At 39.8% G+C, this 23,671-nt stretch overlaps 1 protein-coding gene across 8 annotated transcripts; it reads left to right on the top strand.

Moving 5' to 3' along the window:
- Nucleotides 1-1,304: 1,304 nt before the first annotated feature.
- Nucleotides 1,305-22,152, top strand: LUC7L3 (LUC7 like 3 pre-mRNA splicing factor). Of its 8 annotated transcripts, none has more exons than XM_063351948.1 (12): nt 1,306-1,529; nt 8,453-8,519; nt 9,574-9,613; nt 9,848-9,992; nt 12,244-12,318; nt 12,409-12,513; nt 13,315-13,476; nt 13,967-14,250; nt 14,808-14,968; nt 19,948-20,088; nt 20,194-20,299; nt 21,641-22,152. In XM_063351948.1, exons 1-12 carry the CDS (start codon nt 1,431-1,433, stop codon nt 21,651-21,653), a joined length of 1,398 nt encoding a protein of 465 aa, XP_063208018.1. In that variant the 5' UTR covers nt 1,306-1,430; the 3' UTR covers nt 21,654-22,152. The 8 variants fall into 8 exon arrangements, 7 of the variants coding, with proteins under 7 accessions (XP_063208021.1, XP_063208016.1, XP_063208019.1 ...); XM_063351947.1 differs by having other exon boundaries at nt 20,718-22,152; XM_063351951.1 differs by lacking the exon at nt 19,948-20,088 and having other exon boundaries at nt 1,305-1,529; nt 20,718-22,152.
- Nucleotides 22,153-23,671: the final 1,519 nt, after the last annotated feature.

Raw genomic sequence — 23,671 nt, 5'->3', positions numbered from 1 at the left:
CTGGTTCTGAGCGCAGCGGCTGCGGGTCTTGCCATGGGTTTTACAGGATCAGCCCTTCAAGGTCTTTGAGAAGACATGATTTATTCAAGTGATTTCATGCACTTAGGATGATCAAAATGATTTTGAGAAATTGTGAAATAGTTGAAAATTGCTATGTGAAGTTCCGTAAAGATGAGGTACGAAGTCACATCTAGAAAGGAGAAAAAAAAAAAAAGAAACCAACAAAATGAGGAGAAACTGGTTGCAAGACCAAACAGTAAGATTTAGGTTAGATCTGAGGGACTTTTTTCCCCCAATATACAGGGAGAATTAATAAGGGAACACCCATGGCTGGAGGCCCTCGGGAGGTCGGTAACTGCCTGTCAGGGATGGTCCCGGTGCCTCTGACCCTGCCAGGGAACAGAGGGGACCGTGACAACCCTCGAGCTGCCACCCAGGCCCGTGTCCTCTGCTGCCGGCCATGAGCAAACCTCCCTGCCATGGCTCCTGCCACTGCACCGTGCGCCCCGCTGTCCCAGTGCCATCGCACCCCACAGGGCCGGACGCTGGCCTGCGCCCCTCGCACCCGGCGTCCCTCGCACCCGTGGGGTGTTCCTCTGTGGTGTTATTTCCCCGTGGTGCTGCCTCCTCGCCCGTCGGGCCCCTCATAGAATTGTTTTGGTTGGAACGGACCTTTTAGATCACCAAGTCCCACCACTGACCCAGCACCATGTCCCTCAGCACCACGTCTGCACGTCTTTTAAAATACCTCCAGGGATGGTGATTCAACCACTTCCCTGGGCAGCCTGTTCCAACGCTTGACAACCCTTTTGGTGAAGAAATTTTTCTGAATATCCATCTAAACCTCCCCTGGTGCAGCTTGAGGCCATTCGCTCTTGTCCTGTCGCCTGTTCCTTGGGAGAAGAAACTGACCCCCCCCGGCTACCCCCTCCTTTCAGGCAGTTGCAGAGAGCGAGAAGGTCTCCCCTCAGCCTCCTCTTCTCCAGGCTGAACACCCACAGCTCCCTCAGCCGCCCCTCACAAGGCTTGTCCTCCAGACCCCTCACTAACTTCCCTGCCCTTCTCTGGACACATGACAACGGCCCCAGGCCGGGCAGGAAGGGGACCAGCCCCCTCCCCGCTTTCACCCCGCCACCATCTCGAGCCTGAAGCCGCGGGTGGGTGAGGATGAAGGATGAAGGATGAAGGATGAAGGATGAAGGATGAAGGATGAAGGATGAAGGATGAAGGATGGCGGCCGCCAGCGGGCCGAGCCCGCGCTCCGCCGGGCCCCAGAGGCGGCGAGGCGGCGCGCGGTGCATTGTGGGCAGGGCTAGGAGCCGCGCCGCCATTTTGTCTCTGTCACCCTCGGCGGCGGCGCGGTCTGTCGGGGAGGAGAGGCGGCGGCGGAGCCGGTGTTTGGCGAGGGGGGATTCGGCCAGGAGGACACGATGATATCGGCCGCCCAGCTCCTAGATGAGCTTATGGGCCGGGACAGAAACCTGGCCCCAGATGAGAAGCGCAGCAACGTGCGGTGGGACCATGAGAGCGTGAGTGAAGCGCGGAGCCGCCTCTCCCCTCCCTCCCTCCCTCCTCCCCATCCCTCTCGCAGGGCCGGGGTTTGGCCGTAGCGACACGGGCCGCGGGTGCTACAGCTTCTGCCGGCCCGGGGACAGCAGCGGGGGCGAGGGGAAGGGAAGGGATGAGGTGCCGGCCATGGAGGGGTGCGGGCCGGGCCCTTGGTGCGGGGCCCGAGGCTGCGGGGCTCCTGCATGGCGGCCGCGGGGCGGGCCAGGCCCGGGCCGTTGCGCGGGAACCTCGCTGAGCCTTGAGACGAGGAGGAGGAACCGGGTGGCCGGGAGGGAGGAGGATCCCGCCATAGCAAGGCTGTGCGAGGGGGTTTGCGCCGTTGTTTGGGCTGCTGGGAGGAGAGCGGCCTTGTGTTTTGGGCCTCGGCGCAAGGCGGGGAGGCTGTGTTCGCCGTGGCGTGTTCTCCACACGGGGGGGGTGGTAAACGGGAACAGGGGTTCTGAGAGGCCTGGTGGTGTCTGGGATCTCCCGTGGGGAAAGAGAAAACTAACGTGCTGGGGGCGGGGGGGGGGTGCGCGGCCGGGGATTGTGAAATTCTGTTTTTCTGAAGCCTGTTGGCTTGCACGAAGGGAGATGAGGCAGATGTTAGTAGTTTGGGAGACAAGTGTTTCTGGGTTTCTTCCTGAGTGTGGTGTTGGAGAAAGAAACAGAAGAGTACAGACATTCTGACTTAACTATCTGGATGTTGTAGCACAAGGAAGAACCATAAGATTTTTGAAACTGAGGATTTTGCTAATAAAAGCTTAATTCCTTCTGTACTTTCTCAGTCAAAGGGACTTCCAAAGCTCCTGGGGGGGACTAACCTAAACAGTACTATTGTTTAGTAGTACATATGTATTTTTTGTTAATGCGGTGATTCATTAATTTTCTGCAATAAAGAGTGCAAACAAGAGTTCTTATATTATTTATATTATTATTACTACTGTTATTGTGGAGTGGGGTTTCTCCCCAGATATGGTTGAGCTTTAGTGAATGATGACTTTTAGTGACATCCATCATAGTGTATATAAGTGATCGTAGTTATTTTCCAAAAAAATCAATGGTAGTTAGAAAGTCCCTATAGCTGCTTCTTTGGGAGAGATGAACACTCTGCTAAACGCTTTTTTTCCCTCGTTCATCGTATATTTTTGTGAGTTATTTTGTATGTTAAAGTGTCGTAGTTGGAATAGTTTATTTATTACCTGTGTGATAGGAATTTCTGTGGTTTAAGCTGCAAAAAGCATTTAGCTCTTACCGGCCTCCCCCCCCCCCCTTCCCCCCACCTTAGCATTTTCTTGGGATGCTGCTAAATTGGGAGGAGGGAAAAACGTTTGCTTTTGGCATTCTAAATTGCGTCTGAATCACAGAGGTGGGAATTTCATGCTTTCAAGCAAGAGTTATGCCATTTTAAGGATGGCTAGTACGTGTTTTAATTTGTCTCGGAATGCATGAGATAAGGACAAATATCTGTCTTGCCTTAGACTCTGCAAGTGCAAGGAACTCACCACACCCCACCCCTTCCGAAAAATACTGCTGTATAGGTAAGCTATGCGTGTCAGGAGGAAATAGTGAGTTCAGGAAGTTTTCATGACCTTCTTAATATCTTTGTAGACTTTTCTTACTAACAAAACATTATTATTCAGTTGGGCGTTCAGTTACATCTTTTCTTTTGATTCTGAACTCAAGGTAAGGAATTGTCCAGCTTTGGAAATAGGTAGTAAATGGCTTGGGCCGTGTTGGCCCAGGTAGAATAGATAAGGGGATTGTTTTGGTTTATTTCTTAAGGTGAGAAAGATCTCCGCCCCCCCCCAGTCAAGTTCAGATTACTTCCTTCGTTTTCAAATGAGCACGTTTTTCAATTTTAGGCTGTAGAGATTGACTATAACTGTAGGAATCTGTCTCTAAGCTGTTGTTCAGTTTTGTTGTTTCAGAAACGAGGCTTTGTCTCTTCTTCCCAGTCCTCCTTTGACAGTTTAGGAAGTGTAGAGCTGTCCTGTATCTGAGGCCAGTGGCCAATTTACAGGCTTAAGGTTGAGCCTTTCGGTCTTGCAGGAACTGCTGCTGTTTGCTCTGCTCTTGCTTTTATTTATGAAGTTTATAGGACCGTAATTAAATGCTACCTCTCTGAAAGGAATGTTTTCATGGATTCCTATAGTCAACTGACAAGTTAATAAAAAAATTTTCCTCTGTTAAAACATAAAGATGTGTTTCAGTTTCACTTCCTGCGTCACCTAAAGATTAAATTTGCAATGCTGACATGTTTTACAAGTCAGGAAACGTAGATAAGGTTCAAATAATAACATTAATTCATCTGCTTGACTGCTGTTTTGCTTTTCAGATGAAATGCATGTGCTAATGTCGTCTCTTGTAAAATTAGACATATATCAACATGTAGCCTTTTGAATTTAAGCATGTTGTACTCATACCAAAGTTTAGGATTTTGTGTCACATTTCATCGGTGTTAGATGTGGAAGGTTATCAAAACAAGCTCATCTCTATTTTCTTTATCATTTGTAAATTGCACCTAGGTAGCTATCAAAAACTATGTGGAAGATGCAATGAAATAGGAGTAAGTTGTTTTAAAGGTGTGTAAGCAGAGTGTGTGATAGGTGAGCATTTATTTGCAGTTCTAATGAAACACATTGATCATGTATTGTAAAGCCTTTTCAAGAGCTTAAGTTCTTACTTTAAAACTTTGACATGATTAAAGCCTTTAATCTTAAAAAATTGAAATCCCAGTTGCTGTATATTTCAGTATTGCAGCATGTCCTTAGATGATCAGTTCTAGTTTTGGGATAAAGGCTTTCTGTTTTGTATGCAGGAGGAAATTATTAGTATCATATATTTTAGTCTTTCTGTTTACTGTCATATCCATAAACAAAGTATATTTATGGAACAGTAACTTGATTGATGCACGCATTCTTGCTTTAATATGCCCCCTATACAAAACCAAGTTCACGTGGAAACAGCAATTGCGTAAGAGTTCTCAGGCTATTCTGTAGTACAAGAAAGCCAAGGGTTGGCTGCCCCATGCTTCATATAAGGCTTTGAGATTGTGATGGTTCCTTCAAGGTAAGTTTAGCGTTTTCAGAAAGCAGGGAGGAGTGAAGAGCTGTTATGGGCAAATGACTGTGAGCGATTGTGTCTCATAGGAGTGCTGTTTCTCAAAAGATAGGTTCTGTATTTTAAATATTATTTGATGGTATTAGCTATTTACGATGTGTTACACTTTTATTTTTTCAATGCCAGATACCTAAATTGGTTTGCATCTAGATAGAATCTCAGAACTTAATCCTCCAGGAGGTGAGGACTTAAATGTTACTTGTTTTGGAAGAATATTAGTAATGGCAGGTTATCTGTAAGAGTGGGGTGTTTGTTTGGTTTTGGGTGGATGGGCATTGCTCATAAAATGTCTGATGCATATGAACTTTAGTGGTATCAAAGAACTCATCTATATGAAGGAATTTTGTAGGTTTTGGTGTATCAGCCACAACCTGATGGATTTTACTCTTAGCCTTTTACTAGGAATTGTCTGCCTAAAGGAATTTGCTTACATAATTGTTTATTACAGTTATACTGGTACTTCTCCATCAGTAAATAATTTCTTGCAGAAGTGGAACATGTTAGTATAGGAGTATTAATGATATAGAGCTGTCAATAGTTTCTTCATATGGGAAAGCTTTGAATTGGTTCACACTGCGGAAGCCATTCTTGTCAGCTTAGCCAACTTTGAGGTGAAGGATACGACTTTCCTACCTCCAGGAGATTCCCAAGATTAGTGAATTTGAGATGAAGTGGCAAGTTCCAAGCGTCTGTCTGTATTTGTCCTAGTGCCTTACCAAAATGCGAGACCCTAAGGGCTTAGTGGCACAAGCTATTGGCAATTCCTGCTGCGATAGTTTGACAGTAGCATTCCTCTCTGTTCCACCTTCTTGGTAGCGGAGTCATCACAACAATTTGGCAAAAAGGAATAAGTGCTTGTTAGCTGTATAGGTAAATATCCATACTAAAATGCCTGTTGCTCTCTTTCTGCAAATGAGAAATGTATTTCCATAATACTTCTGACTTTTGCTAAGTGCAGTGCTGTGATAAGCCATGGATGAGTAATGCCATTTGAAGCATATCACCTCTGTTTCAGTCCTTTAGTGCCTCTGTGATGCTTCAGCCATTTCTTGTCCCTTTCTATTCTTGCTCATCATTGATTACTTAAGACCAACTGTAAATGCAGCTGACTGGCATCTACAGTCTGTCAAGGCAGATGTACCACACAGGGAGGCTAAGCCAGAATGATAACTTTCAAGATAGCTGCAAGATTCTCTAAAGTAATGTTTTTCTGTTGAAGCAAAAACAGTTGAAGAGCATAGTGAAATAGGTATTAGGAAGGGAGAGAATTGCTACAGACATGCTAGTCTGAACCACTCTAATGTAAGTATTTCTCTGCAGTCTGCCTCTTCAGAGAGAATGTCAAGGAATTCACTAGGTACCATAGTATCCAAAGCTAGTTAGGAGAAAATTAATGCAGCTTTTCAGTGTGTGTTGTCTTATTGTTTTTTAAATATATAAATAATTAATACAGTGTGTGGCATATGTTTAAGCTGCATATTTTAGTATTGGTCACTACAGTTTTTGGCTGTAACTATCAGCTCATAAGAGGAGGCTTTTCCTGGCAGTGCTGCTTCATGAAGCTGTGGCTGCCCCATCCCTGGAGGGGTTCAAGGCCAGGCTGGATGGGGCTTGGAGCAACCTGGGCTGGTGGGAGGTGTCCCTGCCCAGGGCAGGGGGGTGGAACTAGATGATATTCAAGGTCCCTTCCAACCCAAACCATTCCATGGTTCTATGAGAAAATATTTTTAATTATTTCCCGTGTTGTTTTGGTGTGGCTTTTTTTCTTCATTGTACTTCTGCCTCTTGTAACTTTTCCTTTGCTCCTTTCGTTGCTACTTGTTTCAGAACTGTTAAAGGCCAATTTCCATAATTTTTGAGCTGGTAGAAGACATTCTACAATTCTTTTTTACAACGTAGTACAGTCAGACCATTATTGTTATGCTCTCTATGTCTTAGGAAATTGTCTCATCCATCCCTGAATTTTTTTGGGGGAAATGCCTTTTCACCTACCCTAATACTGGGATGTGAGAATAAGAAAATGCGGGAGAAAGAGAATGGAGAGAGAAATTATATTTATATTGACTAGTACAGGAGTTCATCACAGAAGCTGCTCCCTTGAAACAACTTTATGTTAAAACAAGGGGTATTGCAGCTTTCAGAGAAGAGAGCAGATTCTGAAACCAGATTTTGTCCAGTAGCTTCCTGAGAAGAAAAAAATTCATGATTTTGTGTGGTGGTTTTTTAACTATTCTTGATAAATTGCTTCAAATAGGTGCCACAGTATCTTAATGTGGATCACAAGAGAAGTATTCAGATTATACAACGACACATATGTTTGTTTTGTTTTTCATGTCCATGGCTTGTTAGTAAAAGCTTCATTGTTTTTCCATGTAATCTGTAAAGCAGTCAGTCCAGTTTTAACTTCCGTAGTCTAGCAGTTAGCATGGTAAAATAAATGACTGATCTAATTTGATCAACTGATGTTGCAGGCATTTCAGTGAGGTGTTGGTGTGAGGTAGGTTTTGGGTCCGTCTCCTAAGCCCCATTTGTTAAAATACTTCAAAATGTATCTTAGGAAATAGTATGTCGCAAATATTTGTCCACAGTATATATGAAAGTATTAGAACTGGGCTGCAATACACAGTAGCAATTATTAGATTTGCCAAATATTAGAAACTGGTCTATCATAAAAGAGGTGTTAGAAGAATGTCCAAGCTAGTTTTGAATTGACAATTAATGGTAGTCACATCCAGGGGAAGGGTCTATTGAAGAATTAATTATTTAAGATTGCTTATAAAGTTAGGTGTGAAAGTATTTCTGATTTTTATCTTTTTGGCTGTTCTCATGGATAGACAGGAGATATTTCTAAGTATGAACTTCAAGAACTGACCAACTTGCCTAGCTAAGCCCATGCTCATGGGTGAGGGTGAATAATCTTTTTAACAAAAGCTGATTTTTATCCCATCATATGTTAAGTATTTACTGGCTAGCCTGACAAGTTGGGATTTTTTCTAACTTTCTGCTGGTATTTTTCTGTTTTAAAAAAGAACCTGACTTGCTAATGTAAAAATAGGCTACATAGAAACAAAACAAACCATTTTTTAATTGACAGGAAACCAGGTTAAAATTAATGTCTTCTGTGTCTGCCTTAAGAGGTATACAGTGTCTCTGCGTATTGTTCTTAAAGTAGGAATTTTTAAAAGCATTGTGATGAGGGAGCTTTTGGATAGTTGTCATGTGTGTTTTTAAGTCTTTTAATTGACCTCAGAATCCTTGAGGCAGTACCTTATGTTTGAATGCTGATGGCTCCTGTTCTCCAAGCCATTGAAGAAATGGGGGCTGAACACAAAGCCCTTACAGACAAGCTGAGAGGACCTTGCTTTCATGCTCCCATGGCATGATGTTCTCTCCCCTTGTAGGTTTTCATGGTTAAGGAATTTCGCAGAAACTTTTTTCATAGTCCAATCTGATTTAACTCGTTCAGAAATATCAAATACTATATTATATTTATAAATAGGTGGCACTTCCCTGTGATCTTAAATATTTACTGGTAAAATTAAGAAACACCATTACTGGAATGGAAAGTAAGATTTTTGGTGTTTTCTCTTAGGATGCACCTTGTAGCACTTACTACTACCAAGTAACACAAAGGTAGAGGATGTACAGGTGTGTTTTAGAAATTTAGTGGTCTACAAAGGGGATTTTTACACTGTATTTTAGAAAATATAAACAATTACCTAAAATTGCTAATTCATGAGGAAAAAAAAATGATGCCTTTTTCTTTCTTCTCCTCTGTCAGGTTTGTAAATACTACCTTTGTGGCTTTTGCCCAGCTGAATTATTTACAAATACCCGTTCTGATTTAGGTAAGTCTGTAAGTTTTGTCATTTTTATTTGCTTATATGTAATTACAATTGAACTGTTGTTTGCAAGCTACATTTTTATTGTTTAATGCTCTGTCAAAACCCTCTGAAAACAGGCTTTCTCTTTTTTTTAAGGATTGCTGGCGAAATAGTATGTTAAGAGCAATATTTATTCCAGATCCTCCTTCCTCTTAAGTGAAAGTACTTTTTTTTCATATTTTTTTTTCGTACAGTGTAAGCTAAGTTATTGGGTGTGGGGTGGTTTTCTTCTCCTGAATTGTTGGCTTCTGGTTTGCTTTTTTTCTACCTGGGCAGCGTTTTAACTTATTTTTGTGTGAGTATACATTTTGAGCTTCATTACTTTAGAGACTCATTTACTGTAATAGTTATTACTGAAGGCCATCTCTACATTACTAGTAGCTTTCAAGCAATGGTATACAGACAACATGTAGTTTGGAGATGGTAACTAGGAAAAACAGGCTTCTTGTCTTAGCATTAATTTCCAAGTCCATTTAAGAGTTTGATAGACTGGGGAAGGTGTGGAATTTTAACGTATCTGCCTTCATGAACTCGGGCTACATACCTCTGAGTTTACTGTGAAGAACATTGTCTGGAGCTGTGACAGTAGCGCTTGTTGAAAATTACCCTTTATATGTCATTTTACCCTTGTTTGTGTTTGTTTGGGGTTTTTTTTGTTTTGTTTTTTTGTTTTTTTTGTTTTTTTGTTTTGTTTTTTTTTAAGGCCCCAGATGTTTAAGATATTATGTTGTTTGTGCAGCTGTACCAATGTAGAACTTGATCTGGAAATTCTATTTTATACGAAGGCTTTATATGTGATTCAGAATCTCCTTCGGTTTTATAATTACTAAACCATATTGGCATTCTTTTTCTTTAATGTGTCTTTCAAACTCCAAGCAAAGGAAGCAGAAAGGCAGGCATTAAAGTCCCTGTGAAGTGTTTATAGCTCTGTTCTATCATGGTGCACAAAGAAATGCTGATGTAGTGTGGATACAGCATGCAAGAATGCAAGCTTAAACATTTTGTGTGGTCTTTTTAGGTCCTTGTGAAAAAATTCATGATGAAAATCTACGTAAACAGTAAGTATGCTAGTTGATATGTTAATCCACCAAATAGTGCTACTAGTATGCCTGAAATTTTTAAAAAGCAGCCCAGCCACAAGAAACTAATTGCTTTTTGATTCATGTAAACATTTATTTAAATGTATAGTATTTTCTTACCTTGAGCAAGAATTTATAACATTGCAGGTTTTATTATTTATTTTTCATATAATATGGAGTGACATGAGCTTTCATTTTTAAAATATTTTACAGGTATGAGAAGAGCTCTCGTTTTATGAAAGTGGGCTATGAAAGAGACTTCTTACGCTACTTACAAAGCTTACTTGCAGAGGTAGAACGCAGAATTCGAAGAGGCCATGCTCGTTTGGCACTGTCACAGAATCAACAGTCTTCTGGGGTGAGTCTGGAAGAATCATTGAGGCAATTTTTCCTCTAGATAGCGTCCTCATGTTCTTTTTATCTTGTTGCTTTGAGTAAAATATATTGTTTTCCAGAAGATTCCCATTAGATAAGTCTCTTCGTCTGTTAGCCAGCGGATTGCATTTAGGCCTAATGGACATGTCAGGTGGCTCCACAGTCAGCAAGAGTCCCTCTCTGTTCTCCTCGTCTGTTTCCTCAGAATCAGTATCTGTTCTCCGCCCTGTCAAGTGTTGCCTTTACCCTGTTAACCTCAGTTTACCTTCTCTCCCTTAGTTGCATATTCCTCCTTCCCTCCACTGGGAAGATATTTCATGGTGATATTACTGAAGTAGGCAAGTTCTGGGTCTTTCAGCAGCTGATGGAGCTAAATCCCCCCCATCAGATGCCACGCTTAGGCAGTAGCCTCTTTCTGCTCCAGCACCACCATTGGCAGGCAATGATGGAATCAGGAAAATTTGAGAAAGAAATAATTCTGTGCAACTTTTCTCAGTTCCAGGCTGCATACTAGACAGCTCTTAATTAAAAACTTAAACTGACTGGGAGAAAAATTTCACCTGTTTCCTCCACTCTTTTTTTTTTTTCCTTTCCTCCCCTCATTGGTTTGGAGCAGTGACTGTGGCCTGTGCTCTGAGAGTTTCCTGACTGCTACGGAAGCTTTGCTCCTTTTTGCTGCCCCAAGTAATTGTTCTGTACAAAGTCCAGTTGCTTCAGAAGGAGCTGTGAGCAGTATCTTCAGTCAAGAGAGCTTATTGGCTGGGGAGTAGAGCAAAGGTTGTGGGCGAAGCAGATATAAGTCTATTCTGGCACCTTACAGAGAGAACATTACTAACAAGTACATTTTGGATGAAGTGAGATTCTCTTTGCGTTTATGCTCAGAAATTAAATTTCAGAGCCTGCAGAAATTCTAAGTCATACTTGAGTGTCTACAAGGGTACGTAATAGCTTGTCACGTCCCACTCTCAGTAAAGAGGGAGGGTAAGTGACTTCAGATTCGTAAATTCTCAACAGTGCGGACTAAGGTGAGATAAATCTCAAGGTCCATATACAAACATTTATTAGCTTCCCAAAATGGTTAGTATAGGTCTTAACAAGTCCACGATAATTGGTTAGGTATATAACGAATTATGGCAAGTGGTGAGGTATGCATTGTGTTTCTTAACAACAGGTATAGGACAACTTATGGCAGGTGGTACTTAAGGTCATGCTTAAGGTCGTTACTTAACAACTCTAACTGTTACTTAACAATTCTAAGAGAAAAGAGAAACTGAGGGATACAGAAAGGAAAAGACAGAGAAAAAGACAAATATAAAGAGATCACTGGTCCTGGTTCCAGGTCTTTTTCAGGGAATCTTCCCAGGCATAATCATCTTCTTTCTTGGGAAAAATCTTCCCAGACACTATCTTCTTCTTTTGTTTCTTCTTTGCTTCCCCCTCTAGGGGCACTTATTCTCCCCTTTTATGTTTGCTGAATTAGTGTGGTCCACCCCCCTTGCTGAGGACAGCCTCGTCTCAGGTTTCTCCCTTCTCCCAGGTGACGTGTAGCATGATTTGGGTGGAGAGATGAGTGCCATAGTCATACATGTTTAGCATGATCTCGGTAATCTTCATTAGCATATGCAGGCATGTGCGCTTTCATATGCATTTTGCGGATAATGAAGCAAAGGTCACCCATCAGACACAATGGCCTTGAGAACTGAGAACTAGCAAGCTCACCACACGAGTGGCAGAACTATCTTGTCTTCACAAGACAGTTCTCCCACACTTTCAGGCGCCAGAAGTGTTAGCCTTATCAGTTCTTTGAAGGCCAGGCGTGCATTATTTATTTCCTTGCGAGTGTTTGAGGCATTCCGTTGAAGGTTTGGAGGGCCTTTTTCCCCTCGTCAGGGAATTTACAGTCCGTCCCTTACATAGCTACATGGCAGTTTCAGAGTTTAAATTTAGGACTTTGAATTCGGATGTCTTACCTTCTATGGGCAGGGCCTTGAACGTTTTTGTTGATTTAGGAGGAATTAGTGTGACTAGAACTTGCTTCACTCTGCAAGAGGTGGAGTAAGCTGTCTTGAGGAGTGGTTTATGTTAGACTAGACTGTTATTAGGAGGTCCTCGTGGGAGAAGAGGCAGGAGGATGTTATTCCTGAAGTGTCTCTGGAATATGAGAAGACACACATTCATGTGTTTTACAGGTATTTTAACTTAATAAAAAAGGACTCACTTGTACTGTTTGACAGGGAGCGGGACCTACCGGTAAAAATGAAGAGAAGATTCAGGTGTTAACTGACAAAATTGATGTACTTCTACAACAGGTGAGTGTTTTTTATCCCCTGTAACAGAGATCTCTTGCTTTTGTTACTTGATTAAAAATTATAGTTGAATTTTTTTTTATTGTCCTTCAGATTGAAGAACTAGGTTCAGAAGGGAAGGTAGAAGAGGCACAAGGAATGATGAAACTTGTTGAACAGTTAAAGGAAGAGAGAGAATTGCTGAGGTCTACAACTTCAGTAAGTAATGTGGTTGTAGTTTTGTCAGACTTGTTTCAAAATTTGGTGCAACGGTACGTTCTTAATAACCTTGTCCCTACACTGAAGGCATGCAAGTTCTGTGCAGAATTTATTAGGCAATAACATGACATTTAAATGCGTTAGTGGGGTGCGTTGATTTAGCATGCTACCTTGAGAGTGGGTTTCACACCCACACAAATTATGACATTATTTACACAGCAGTCCTACAGGTGAGCTTCTATCTCACTGTAGTTCAGGTCTCAGTTTAACTTTGCTGTGTAGCCTCTGCAATATTATTTCACTGAATTAGCAATCTGTGTTACAGAAAGCCCTTGTGTTAGGGCTGTGACTAAAGACAGGCTTCTGTCTGACTTAGAGAGCTACAGAAGCCAAAAGTAATGAGTTAGTAGCAAGTTCCTGTCAACAAAAACGATATCATATTTAAACATTATATTTTGTTGTTTAATCATATGCTCCAATTGCGATTCCTGTTTTATTTTTTTTAAAGTTCTTAAATGTTGCAGGCAATAGTGCTTGTGTCCATGTTATATGATTCAGCAACATTGCATGGCAATAATCACTTGGGTTTATGTTGAAATTCCAGTGTATTTCTTGTATGTCTGTTGAAACAGTAAATTAATTTCACCACCATCCTTGTCCTGTTCATCCTAGCAGGCACAGCGCTCCGAGGACAAAGCATGCAGTTCTGATTTTCAGCTTTTCACTAGTGCCTAGGATTTGACAACAGTAACAATAAAGTTTTAAACCTCTTCTGCTTTATCAAATATTTTTCTTTTGCAGACAATTGAGAGCTTTGCAGCCCAAGAAAAGCAAATGGAAGTTTGTGAAGTTTGTGGAGCCTTTTTAATTGTAGGAGATGCGCAGTCCAGGGTAGATGACCACTTGATGGGAAAGCAGCACATGGGTTATGCCAAAATAAAAGCTACTGTAGAAGACTTAAAAGTAAGCATCTCTCCAGTTACTGAACATAAAAAATTGCTTGGAGGCTTCTTATAGTAAATAAAAGCCTATCCAGTGGACTTTCTCAAGTTGGTGAAATACTCCAGAGATGGTATAGAAAAATTAAATGGAATGCCACTGCACATTTAGCATTGTGCTTGCACTGACATTCTTTGTCATAGGTGATAACATGAGGTATAAGCAAAGATGTAAATTCAGGCACGAATTTTTTGCAGCCTTTGTAAAGAACTGTTATGTGGCCTCTGTTATTGTGAGAATGACAAGCAAAAACGTTCTGCAAGACAAAGGATTTCCATTTCAGGGATTCTAGAAAGTGCTTCCATGTAGGCCATCCTTTTGTTTCAAAAAAAAAAACAAACCCTGAAATATTTTAAAAGCTTAAGCTTCTACATCTTCAGAATGTATAAACTAAGTTATATTGAATGATTTGTCTCGAGTAATCTTAATTTCTTTCTGTGAACCTTTTTTTAAGGAAAAATTACGAAAAAGAACAGAAGAACCTGACCGTGATGACAGGTTAAAAAAAGAGAAACAAGAACGAGAAGAGAGAGAGAAAGAGAGGGAACGGGAAAGAGAAGAGCGGGAAAGGAAGAGACGACGTGAAGAAGAAGAAAAGGAAAAAGAGAGGGCTCGTGATAGAGAGAGACGTAAAAGGAGTCGTTCACGGAGTAGACATTCAAGCAGAACATCTGACAGAAGATGCAGCCGTTCACGAGACCACAAAAGATCAAGAAGCAGAGAAAGGCGGCGAAGCAGGTATGTATGTATGTGTGCGTGTAAGTATTTTTGTGCAACTTCACAAAATGTAAAAATCCTGTGGGGACTTGATCTGTCAGCCTGGGTCACATCACTGATTTTTTTAGCTTCACTGTTCTTATCTCTAAGTGAAGACATGCTTTACTTGTTCTAAGGCTAAGCAACTTTTGCTGCATGTTCACTGGCTACTCCCCGTTTTTGGAAGTAGACACCATTGTGGTGGAAGTGGTATTAGAAGGGAGCTTTGAGTAGACAAATGCTCCCCAAGAACAGGATCTTGTTTTGATTTTTTTCCTTGAGTTGGTCTCTAATTCATAGCAGTGGATAATTTTTAAGCTTTGTGCTTGAATGAGTAAATAAAGAAGGCAATATGAAGCCGGGTCTTATGTACTAAGAAATATTTATATACAGTATGCTATGTCTTGTTTTAAATATTTGTTTTCTGCAAAAAATCAACGTATTAGAAAGTGCTCCTGGTTTACTATTGTATCTTCTTATCTGAGTTAGAAAATACCAGCTGACACTTAACGTTTTTAAAATTTTCTCTGAATGTTAAGGAGTCGTGACCGAAGAAGAAGCAGAAGTCATGATAGATCAGAAAGAAAACATAGGTCTCGTAGTAGGGACAGGAGACGATCAAAAAGCCGGGATCGGAAATCCTACAAGCACAGAAGCAAAAGCAGAGAGAGAGAACAAGACAGGAAGTCAAAAGAAAAAGGTATGTTTGTGTGAAGACTGAGTTCATATCAAGTTCTGAAATTAATCCTCCCCTAAAATCTCAAAAGTTCTTAGTCTTTCAGTGGGTGACTGAAAGTTCTTCTTAGCATCAAATCAGATCTGATTTTATATGCTGTATATGTTGCTGTTAACCAATTTGAAGCATTTTGCTTGTTCCGGTTATTGTTAATGCAAGTGCATGTATACATACACCCCAGTGTCCACCTTTTATCTGTTACAGTAGTTATTAAAAGTTTACTGCTTTGTCTGCAAATTGAGTGTGTGAGGATTTTCATGTATTTTAAGATGTGTCTACTGTTTACCTTTAGAAAATCATAAGCCTGTAATTAGATTTTCATAAGAGTGAATATCTTCTATTCCTACTGTTAGCAGATATTTCTGTAACTATTACCCTTTGCTGGTACATGTTTTGTAGGAGATTGGTAGCTGGTTTTTCACCTGTACGATCTATTACTTCTGTAGACTATCGTGTTTCCTTTATTTTCCTTTAACAGTGCTTTTTTTTCTTTTTTTTCCTAATCTATGAATGCAGTCCAAGATAAATCTTGCAGAATTTCTGTAATGCTCTAAATTACAGTTTCATGCCTTCTCCCCAATCTCCTGCTCTTCCCCACATCCTTCCCCCTTGTTGTTTTTTGGTTTGTTTTGTTTTTCCAAATGCAGTGAGATTTGCTTTGTCAGTATTAGTCCTTGGAACACTTCTATAACAGTACATGCCATGTACAACAGCATTGATGGTGACTCACTGCTTCATCAAAGGCTGGTGTTCAGATGCTTTACTTTAAGTAGGATTAAAAAGAGCTACAGAGAGAACAGTACAGATTCACATTCTGTGAAAAGATACTAATTCACTGTTATTGCTAAATTTCCCTCTTTAAAAGTCTTTTAAAACTTCTGGAGGAAGGTAATACTGACTTCTGGCTTAAACCACTGGCTCTGCTGGGGTGCTGGCTAATGTCCAGTCTGAGACAGTCACCCTGCTTCATTATTAGAGCTGACCGTCAGTAACGGATTAAACAATTCTAAGGTACTTATGAGGTTCTCTGGAATGAAAGGTGCTATGTGCATGTTTCTGGATTGCATGGGCCTCTCGGCCCTACCCTTACTTTTCCATATTTATCCAGTGGATTAGTTCCCAAAATGTTTGTAATGCTTCGTGTATTTTTCTTGCCTGACTTCCTTAGACCGTTCTAATTTTTCTGGTTTATACTACGGTGCATCTTTAGTATTGATTCTTCTGTCATTTTGCTTTGCCCTTTATAAGCAAGTGGGTTTTTGCTGCTTGCTCTTCAGCAGTAGAACTGATGCGTAGTGTTTCAACTCAGATTCAGTATTGTAGCCTATATCTGTCCATTTGTTATTTTATTCCTACCTGATACTGTGCCTTTTTTGCCTACTTTATGAACAGATTTCTGGTACTTAGTCAAGAATGTCCTATTCAGTATTCTGTGTGTATCTAGGCATATAAATAACTGTGTTCTTATTTATTCAGATTTGGTCTGTTTCTGAGTTTAATGGCTTTTCAGTTCTTTCCTTAATCCTTCCATAAACAGATAAGCTAGTGAACTTTCTTCAGCATCTCAATATTTTTAGTTTTAACTTGACTGATTTCCTTGCTGGACGTTTATTTGCTGCTTGCTACTTTCTTCCTCCAGAAATGAGAACAGTGAGGTGATGCTATGAGCTGTGATGAAAATTCCACCTGGGAAAATCAATTATGTTTTTTGACTATGTAATCATAACATTTGTAGAAACACAAATAGGCCCTAGAGCAGGACTGTAATGCTGAACAAGTTTGTGTTTTTCCCTTTGTTGGGAAAATCTTTAATTAAAAAAAAAAAAGAGGGGAAAAACAAAAAAAAAAAACCCAAACCGATAGTATTTAACAAGCAAGCATTGAATTTCCTTGATGAAGATGTAAACACCATTGCATCGTCATGTTTGCAATGTGGCATTTTAGGTATTGAGTTAAGTAAATAGCTTTAGAGGTTCATATATCTGAAGCGTGTGGCCGGCTACCTGCTCTGCTGTTTGCACAAGAAGAAGTAATGTAGAAGTTAAGTCATAACTTATTACATTTACTGCTCCATTGGGAATATTGGCTTCAGAATCTAATTGTCTTTATATCCACCATTGATCTGCAATTATAAAAGTAAGCAGCAAAGACCTGGCTGTAACTACTCATGGTAGTGCCTTTCATCTTGAAATCTCAAACTGCTTTATAATGAATCTTAGCAGGAAAAAAACCAAGGCACAATTGCGTAAGACTTGCCTACTGTTACACATTAAATTAGTGCCATACGTTTAAAATTCAGAAGTCCTGGCTTCTCGTTCACTTAAATACTGTGGAATACAGCAACTTTTAAGATTGTAAGAAAAACGTATATGTAAAAATGGAGACACTTAATTTCTGACTCAAGCTTCAGGAACAGGGATATGGGAGCCTGCCAGCCATAAACATCGGCTGAGCATTAGCTTAATATGAACCAGCAGAACACAACTACTATTCAACTTCAGAGTACGTGAAATAGATAGATTTCTTTTTTTAAGAAAAGGAAAACGTGTTCTGCAAGTACCTTCATTTTATGAAGGGTTAATATTGGAACATGCCTCCAGACCACTTTAACCTGGCTCTTTACTTTCCTTAATCTGGATTCATATACATAATTATATTCATAATTATATTTGTGATTGTGTTTTCATGATGGTGATTAAACCTCAGCAAATACTGTCAGAACACCCAAACCCTCAGCAATACTGGATATTATGTTTGACTGATTTTTGTGTTCTCCGAACAGTAAAACCATTCACATTATCTTGGTAAGAATTCTCACAAAATATATCTTAGTTGCCCACACGAACTCAATCAGAAAAATGTGCATGTGTTGAATCAGGAAGCAAAGTCAATATTATGTGATTATACCTAATAGATCACAGCTGAAATAATATACACAGTTTCAACAGCAAACTAATTGTATGTGCTTTTAAAGAAAGAAATCTTACTGATTGAAAAATACAGTGGAGGAACTTTAACTGCTTGCAGATACTCCAGGAGTTGAAAGAAGTTCAGTTATTGGACTATTTGTTGAATCCACTTTCAGTTTTGCTTGGCAAACCGGAGGTTTGCTATGGTAAACCTATTTTATTATTAAAGTTTTTGGAAGAGGTTCATCTTTCATAGCACAGTTTAATAGTAGGTTTTTAACCTTAAACAAAATTACCCTTCCTGACCAAATTCAAGAAACAAACAAGACAGAACAAAACCCTGCACACTGCACATCATAGGGCTATTAAGATCTACCATATCTACATAGGACAGAAGATAAGATTATTGGACTGACTACTAGTCCTCTGCGGGGAAACAAGACTACTATTCCTCAGTGGATCTACGTGTGCATCGGAGATACCTATAAGACACAAAAAGAAGACTTTTTAACAAGGTTAGTTAGAGTGCAATCTACCTGCGGAGTTGCAAAACCGAGGGCAGACAGATGCAAAATTATTAGTTCTTCAGTTAGCTTTTTGGCATTGCTGCGTGCTTTCTCCAAGCACCGTGCACTGGATGTGCTGCTTCAGGTGAAACCTCAGTAGTAGCGTTCATTAGGCAGTTGCCCTCCTTTTGGTGTGGGGGCTTTACCCCTCCCTTTGGTGGTCTGTTTTAAAACAAAGAAGTTGGGATGTTGCTTCTCTTTTAAAGCTTAATTTCTACTTTGTCTTCTGGAATATAAAAGCGTGTTATGCCAGTCTAGGTGATAACGTTATTTAAAATAGCTTTTTCAGAGTGTTCGATCTGTGCGCTTCTGTTGGGGATATATATATATTTATATTATTTTAATTGCCCGGATAGCAGGGAATAATCGGAAAAAAGAGCATGAATGTTGTTCTGTATGATGACATCTGAGAGGTTGGTTTTTCGGATTTATTTTTTTTTCTTTCCAAAGTGTCTTTACTGATCAAAGGTTGAATAATATGGTGTGAAATAATACAGAAAGAATTGATATTTTTATTAAATTTGCAAATACCGAAGTTACGGATGAGGCACGGAGCTCTAATACTGAATGTTTTTCATCCCGTGGAAATATTTTTACTTCTGGCTTCCTTCCTTCTTTGAAGATTATTGAGGAAAAGATAAGTTTTTTCAGCAGTGTAGCAAACTCTTCAGTCAGCTTTCCAATTCATGATGAAATTGTGGGGTCCTTAGAATCTTGCTGTTCTTTGCCTTTGGAAAATGCTGCTTTCTATATATCTTCCAAACTGTCTCCCCAAGCCTTTTTAATGAGTGGATTATAAATGACGGCCATTTTTGTGAATTGAGAATTAGTGATGACAAGCATGCAGCTTCTGTGACGTACTGTACAGTAAAGTTAATTTTGATTGTCACTGTGATCCCCACCTTCAAAGCTAGCGGTGCTTAATATTGTTTGTTTCCCCAAGTATTTGATTGTTTGGGGTTGCTAGTTTTTTTTAATTGGCAAGTATTGATTTATTTGATGATGCACTGATGCATTGTCCCATCACTCTCTTCTGATTCTCTTTTCAAGAATCGTGTTTAAGAGAATTGTATACCAAAGAAGGCCACATGCATCATAAATTAAAACTTGGGGACAAAAAGAGCCCCACGATAAGTAAGGAAGCCGTGCACCATAATTACACATTTGCCTAACTTCTTGAGTGCCTTCTCCCCCCAGTTTGTATATCTCAACAGACAGATGAGCAGCTGCCTCTGTTAGGAGGTCTGTCCTTTCTCCTCTTTTCCCCACCCTGTACTGTCCCCTTTGACCTTTTTTTGTACCCTCTCCATTCCAGCATGGTAGTCTGAAGCCTATTTCTGTAACTTTTTGAGTATTACTGTTATTGCTATAGAAAGTAATTACCCCATTTTGTATGCAATATATATCTCACCTGTGCAATGTTTGTTTTTACTTTGAAATCCATGGTCAATGTCTTCTTTCATGGCAGAAAAGAGGGGATCTGATGATAAAAAAAGTAGTGTGAAGTCCAGTAGTCGAGAAAAACAGAGTGAAGACACAAATACAGACTCGAAGGAGAGTGATACTAAGAATGAGGTCAATGGGACCAGTGAAGACATTAAATCTGAAGGTGACACTCAGTCCAATTAAAACTGATCTGATATGACCTCAGATCAGACAGAGGTAAGTGCATTATTTCAAACTTTGATTAGGGCTTTTTGTTACTGTTTAACAGTGCAGCGTAAGTATGCACAGATGAAGATGGAACTAAGCCAAGTAAGAAGACATACTAAAGCACCTTCTGAAGGAAAAGACAGTGTAGTCCTGCAAAACATTTTGAGGTACATTGTTTTGTCTCAGCTATTTTGTAGCAGACTCGTGCCCCCCATTAGTGTGCCTCTTTGGGACATATTTGTAATATAGCCACCATAGAAAAATTAATTATCCTTTTTTATTTTTAGGGATTTTGTTATCGTTTTTTTAAAAAAAAAGTTGAACTGTTTTTGTATTTAAGTCCATATTGTGTTGGTACATCAGCAGAAACTTTTGCTTTAATACTTAATATTTGAGGCACATGTTGGACTACTTTGTTTTCATATAAACTGCTAGTATTTCTTTGTCAAGGATGTTTCTAGTTTTTTTGCTTTATTGCCTTGCATTCTAATGCAGTTTGTTCTGTAACTCGAGAGCCAGTAGCATTGGATTGATGGAAGTGTAGGGTTTATGAATTATTGCAGCTGACTACCATACCTCACACAGCGTTGGTGTTGTGAGCGGCCCATGAAAAGCCAAATTAAAAATCAAGGATTCAGTCAAACTAAGCAGGTACTCATGCCAGGTACTCCTTTCTCTACCCACATCCATGTTTGAATGCTGTTGCCTGTAATCTTTAAGCTTACTGTTGTGTTTTTGATTTTCAAGATAGTGCAAAGGACTTTTTGTGTATTGTGTGAATACTGTTAATCTGATGTTAACAGAATGGAATTTTCTTTCAACTGTATGTAGGGATGCAGTGCTGCCCAGAATTAGATATCTTTAAAGAGTTTAAAATGCAATAAACACTACATAATAATCGCCTTGTTACTTTCAATGCAATTCAAGTCTTTAAGAGGTATGTGTTTAATATTTCCTACTGTGTAGGAGAATTTGCGGTCAGCCATAGTACAGAGGAATGGAATGGCTGATAACAGGCTTCTAAGGCAAATGTAAATACAAAGACAGATGCCACCAAATGATTACAATGTTCATGGCAAGAATGTATGCTGAAAAACTGTTTGTTGGAAATGAAAGAGCTAAACAATGGGAAATACGAATACTGTATTAATAGGAAACCTTGAAGTTTTTTCCCCACTCTTGACATAGCTTTCTTACTCTTACAGAAGGTCTTTAGTTGTATACCTGAAATAAGGAACTAACAATGGAGAGTACAGCTGATAAATGAGCTTCTTGCAACATAAATTGTTACTCTAGTTTCACTATTTATGCTAGGAACTCTTAAACACTTAATGTTGATTATTAAATCATTAATGCTACATTATTGCTTCTGAAGCCAGTCATGTTCAATGTTGACACTTTTGTAGAGTTAAGATGACAGCTAACAACTGGGCCAATATATAGGAATGGTAAACTAAATGCTCTTAATGCTGTCTAATTGTCTGTTTTCCCAAAATTTTGCATTATAGGACTACTACATGAAGAGTCTGCGAAGACAGCGGAAGACAGCTTAAACTGAAGATCTGCTTTAAAATGAGGTGAAAGAAAGCTGTAGTGGCGTAGAAAAATATAAAGTTGAGTTAGAAATTTTTTTTTTTTATAAAATTTAATTCAGGACTGGTGTTTCCTCCCAGAGTTCAGAAAGATGTGTTGATAATAGCACATATGCTACTGAGAATATAAGTCCTGTATCCTTTTTTTCTTTAAGACTTTTTAAGATAAGAAACCAACATAACCTGAACACATGGCTTGCTCAGTGTTTAATTGCAAGTTTTCATTCTTGGACTTTAAAACACAAGAATAAATGTTTAGTATTTGTGTGACTCGAACTAAAATGAATCCCATTTTTACAACTAAGCTATTCCTAGCTTCTTGATATACGAGAAATGGAAATAAAGTATCTTTGAATTTCTGTTACAAATTTGATTGTCTCTGTCATTGAACGTTTAATATTAAATAAGTCTCTTTCCTAATAAATCTACTCATGTCTTCAAGCCTAGTCCATTAATTTGGATGCTTAGTTATTGTGTTTGTGGGTTTGGGGTTTTTCTGGTGCCATCAGTTAGTATTTCATTTCAAGCTTACTTTTTCAGCAGTTAGATGACTCTTGGATTCTGTGTCCCCTAAAAAGTGTGACTTATGCTGCAGTTGGTTAAGAAATTGCAGAAATCTTGCAATAAAAATGCAGACCTTTATAAAGCAGTTAGACTTACAGCATTGTCATAAAGATGCCACTGCTGAGATTGGCCATCAGACTGCCTTTATGTTTGCATTGTAGTTTGGAATATTAATTAAGAACTGGATGCTGTCGGTAAGCACGCACAGTCTGCGTGTTACACCAGATAAAAGGGAAAAGTGACATCCCTTACGCTTTCTTGTGACGCTGTAGTGCAAGCAAGTGTAGTTCTTGTTGGGAAAGAACCTCAATGTGTACTGGTCAGCAGTAGAGGCAGTAAAGTGTACTTCAGTGCTGTGTCTGTAAAGCATTGAATTTACTTTTTTAAAAAAAAAAAAAGCATTATCCTTCATATTAGTACTCAGGACTTGACTATACATGAAACTGAAGCCATACATGGACAGAGCACTATTGTAACTTGCTTGTCGTAACAGTGGTGTGCCTTGTATCCTCCGCTTGTGGAAGTGCGCTCCTGAAAGGACCTGTGTGTTGGTCCCTCTGGTGAAAGGAGGGCTGGGGTTTGGATAAGGAGGGATACCACATGCAGGCTGCCATGCTCCCTTTCTGACTTTTATCTTTCTAAAGCAGGCACCTGTAGGGGGGCACAGGGGACTGAGACTGGGCAGTAGGGTACTTTTTAAAAAACTTAACAAGAAAAATTAATGCGAGTGGGCGCAAGTGAAATTGTAACTAAGTTCTTATTACAGACATTGCGTAAACACCTATTCCTTTTGAAACTTTTGTAAGAGACGCGATTCAGCTACTGCCTGAATATTTTACTTCTTTCAGTGGCTCAAATGTTTGTCTTGCACCTTCCATTGCAGGACTAGCATTTTCCCTTATTTTGCACAGGTATAAATGTGCAAGTTACTTGTAGTAAATTGGTTTGGGATTCAGGTTCTGACACGTCTGATAGTGGAGTCTTGTCGCTAGTGCATTGAAGACGAAGGAAAAAGTCTATCTTTCAGAGCTTACTAGAAAGGCACTGCGTTTCCTAACCACCTTCAGCTTTGAGTGTAACAAAGCATCTCCACAAGAGATTAATCTCTGTGAAGTGTCATCTTCAGAGCTTGAGCCCAAGATAAATAGCATCTCAGATTTTCTAGAAATACGGTGCAAAAAGCAAGTAGTTTATTTAAGTAAGCACCTCCTACATGCCTTTTCCGTACTCGTTTTGGCAGACTGACAGTCTTTCATTAGGTGGTAAAAGTGTACTGGCCCCTGATTTTTCAAAGTTGTGTTAGAATTTTAAGAGTGTCCTGTCCCCTCCAGAGTGCCGTGTATTGCCCCCCCCACCCCCTGAAAAAGGAAGAGATCTAGGTAC

Source organism: Chroicocephalus ridibundus, chromosome 14, assembly GCF_963924245.1.
Source record: "Chroicocephalus ridibundus chromosome 14, bChrRid1.1, whole genome shotgun sequence".
Lineage (NCBI taxonomy): Eukaryota > Metazoa > Chordata > Aves > Charadriiformes > Laridae > Chroicocephalus > Chroicocephalus ridibundus.
Note: the sequence above shows the minus strand (reverse complement) of the source record. Positions and strands in the feature narration are given on the sequence as shown.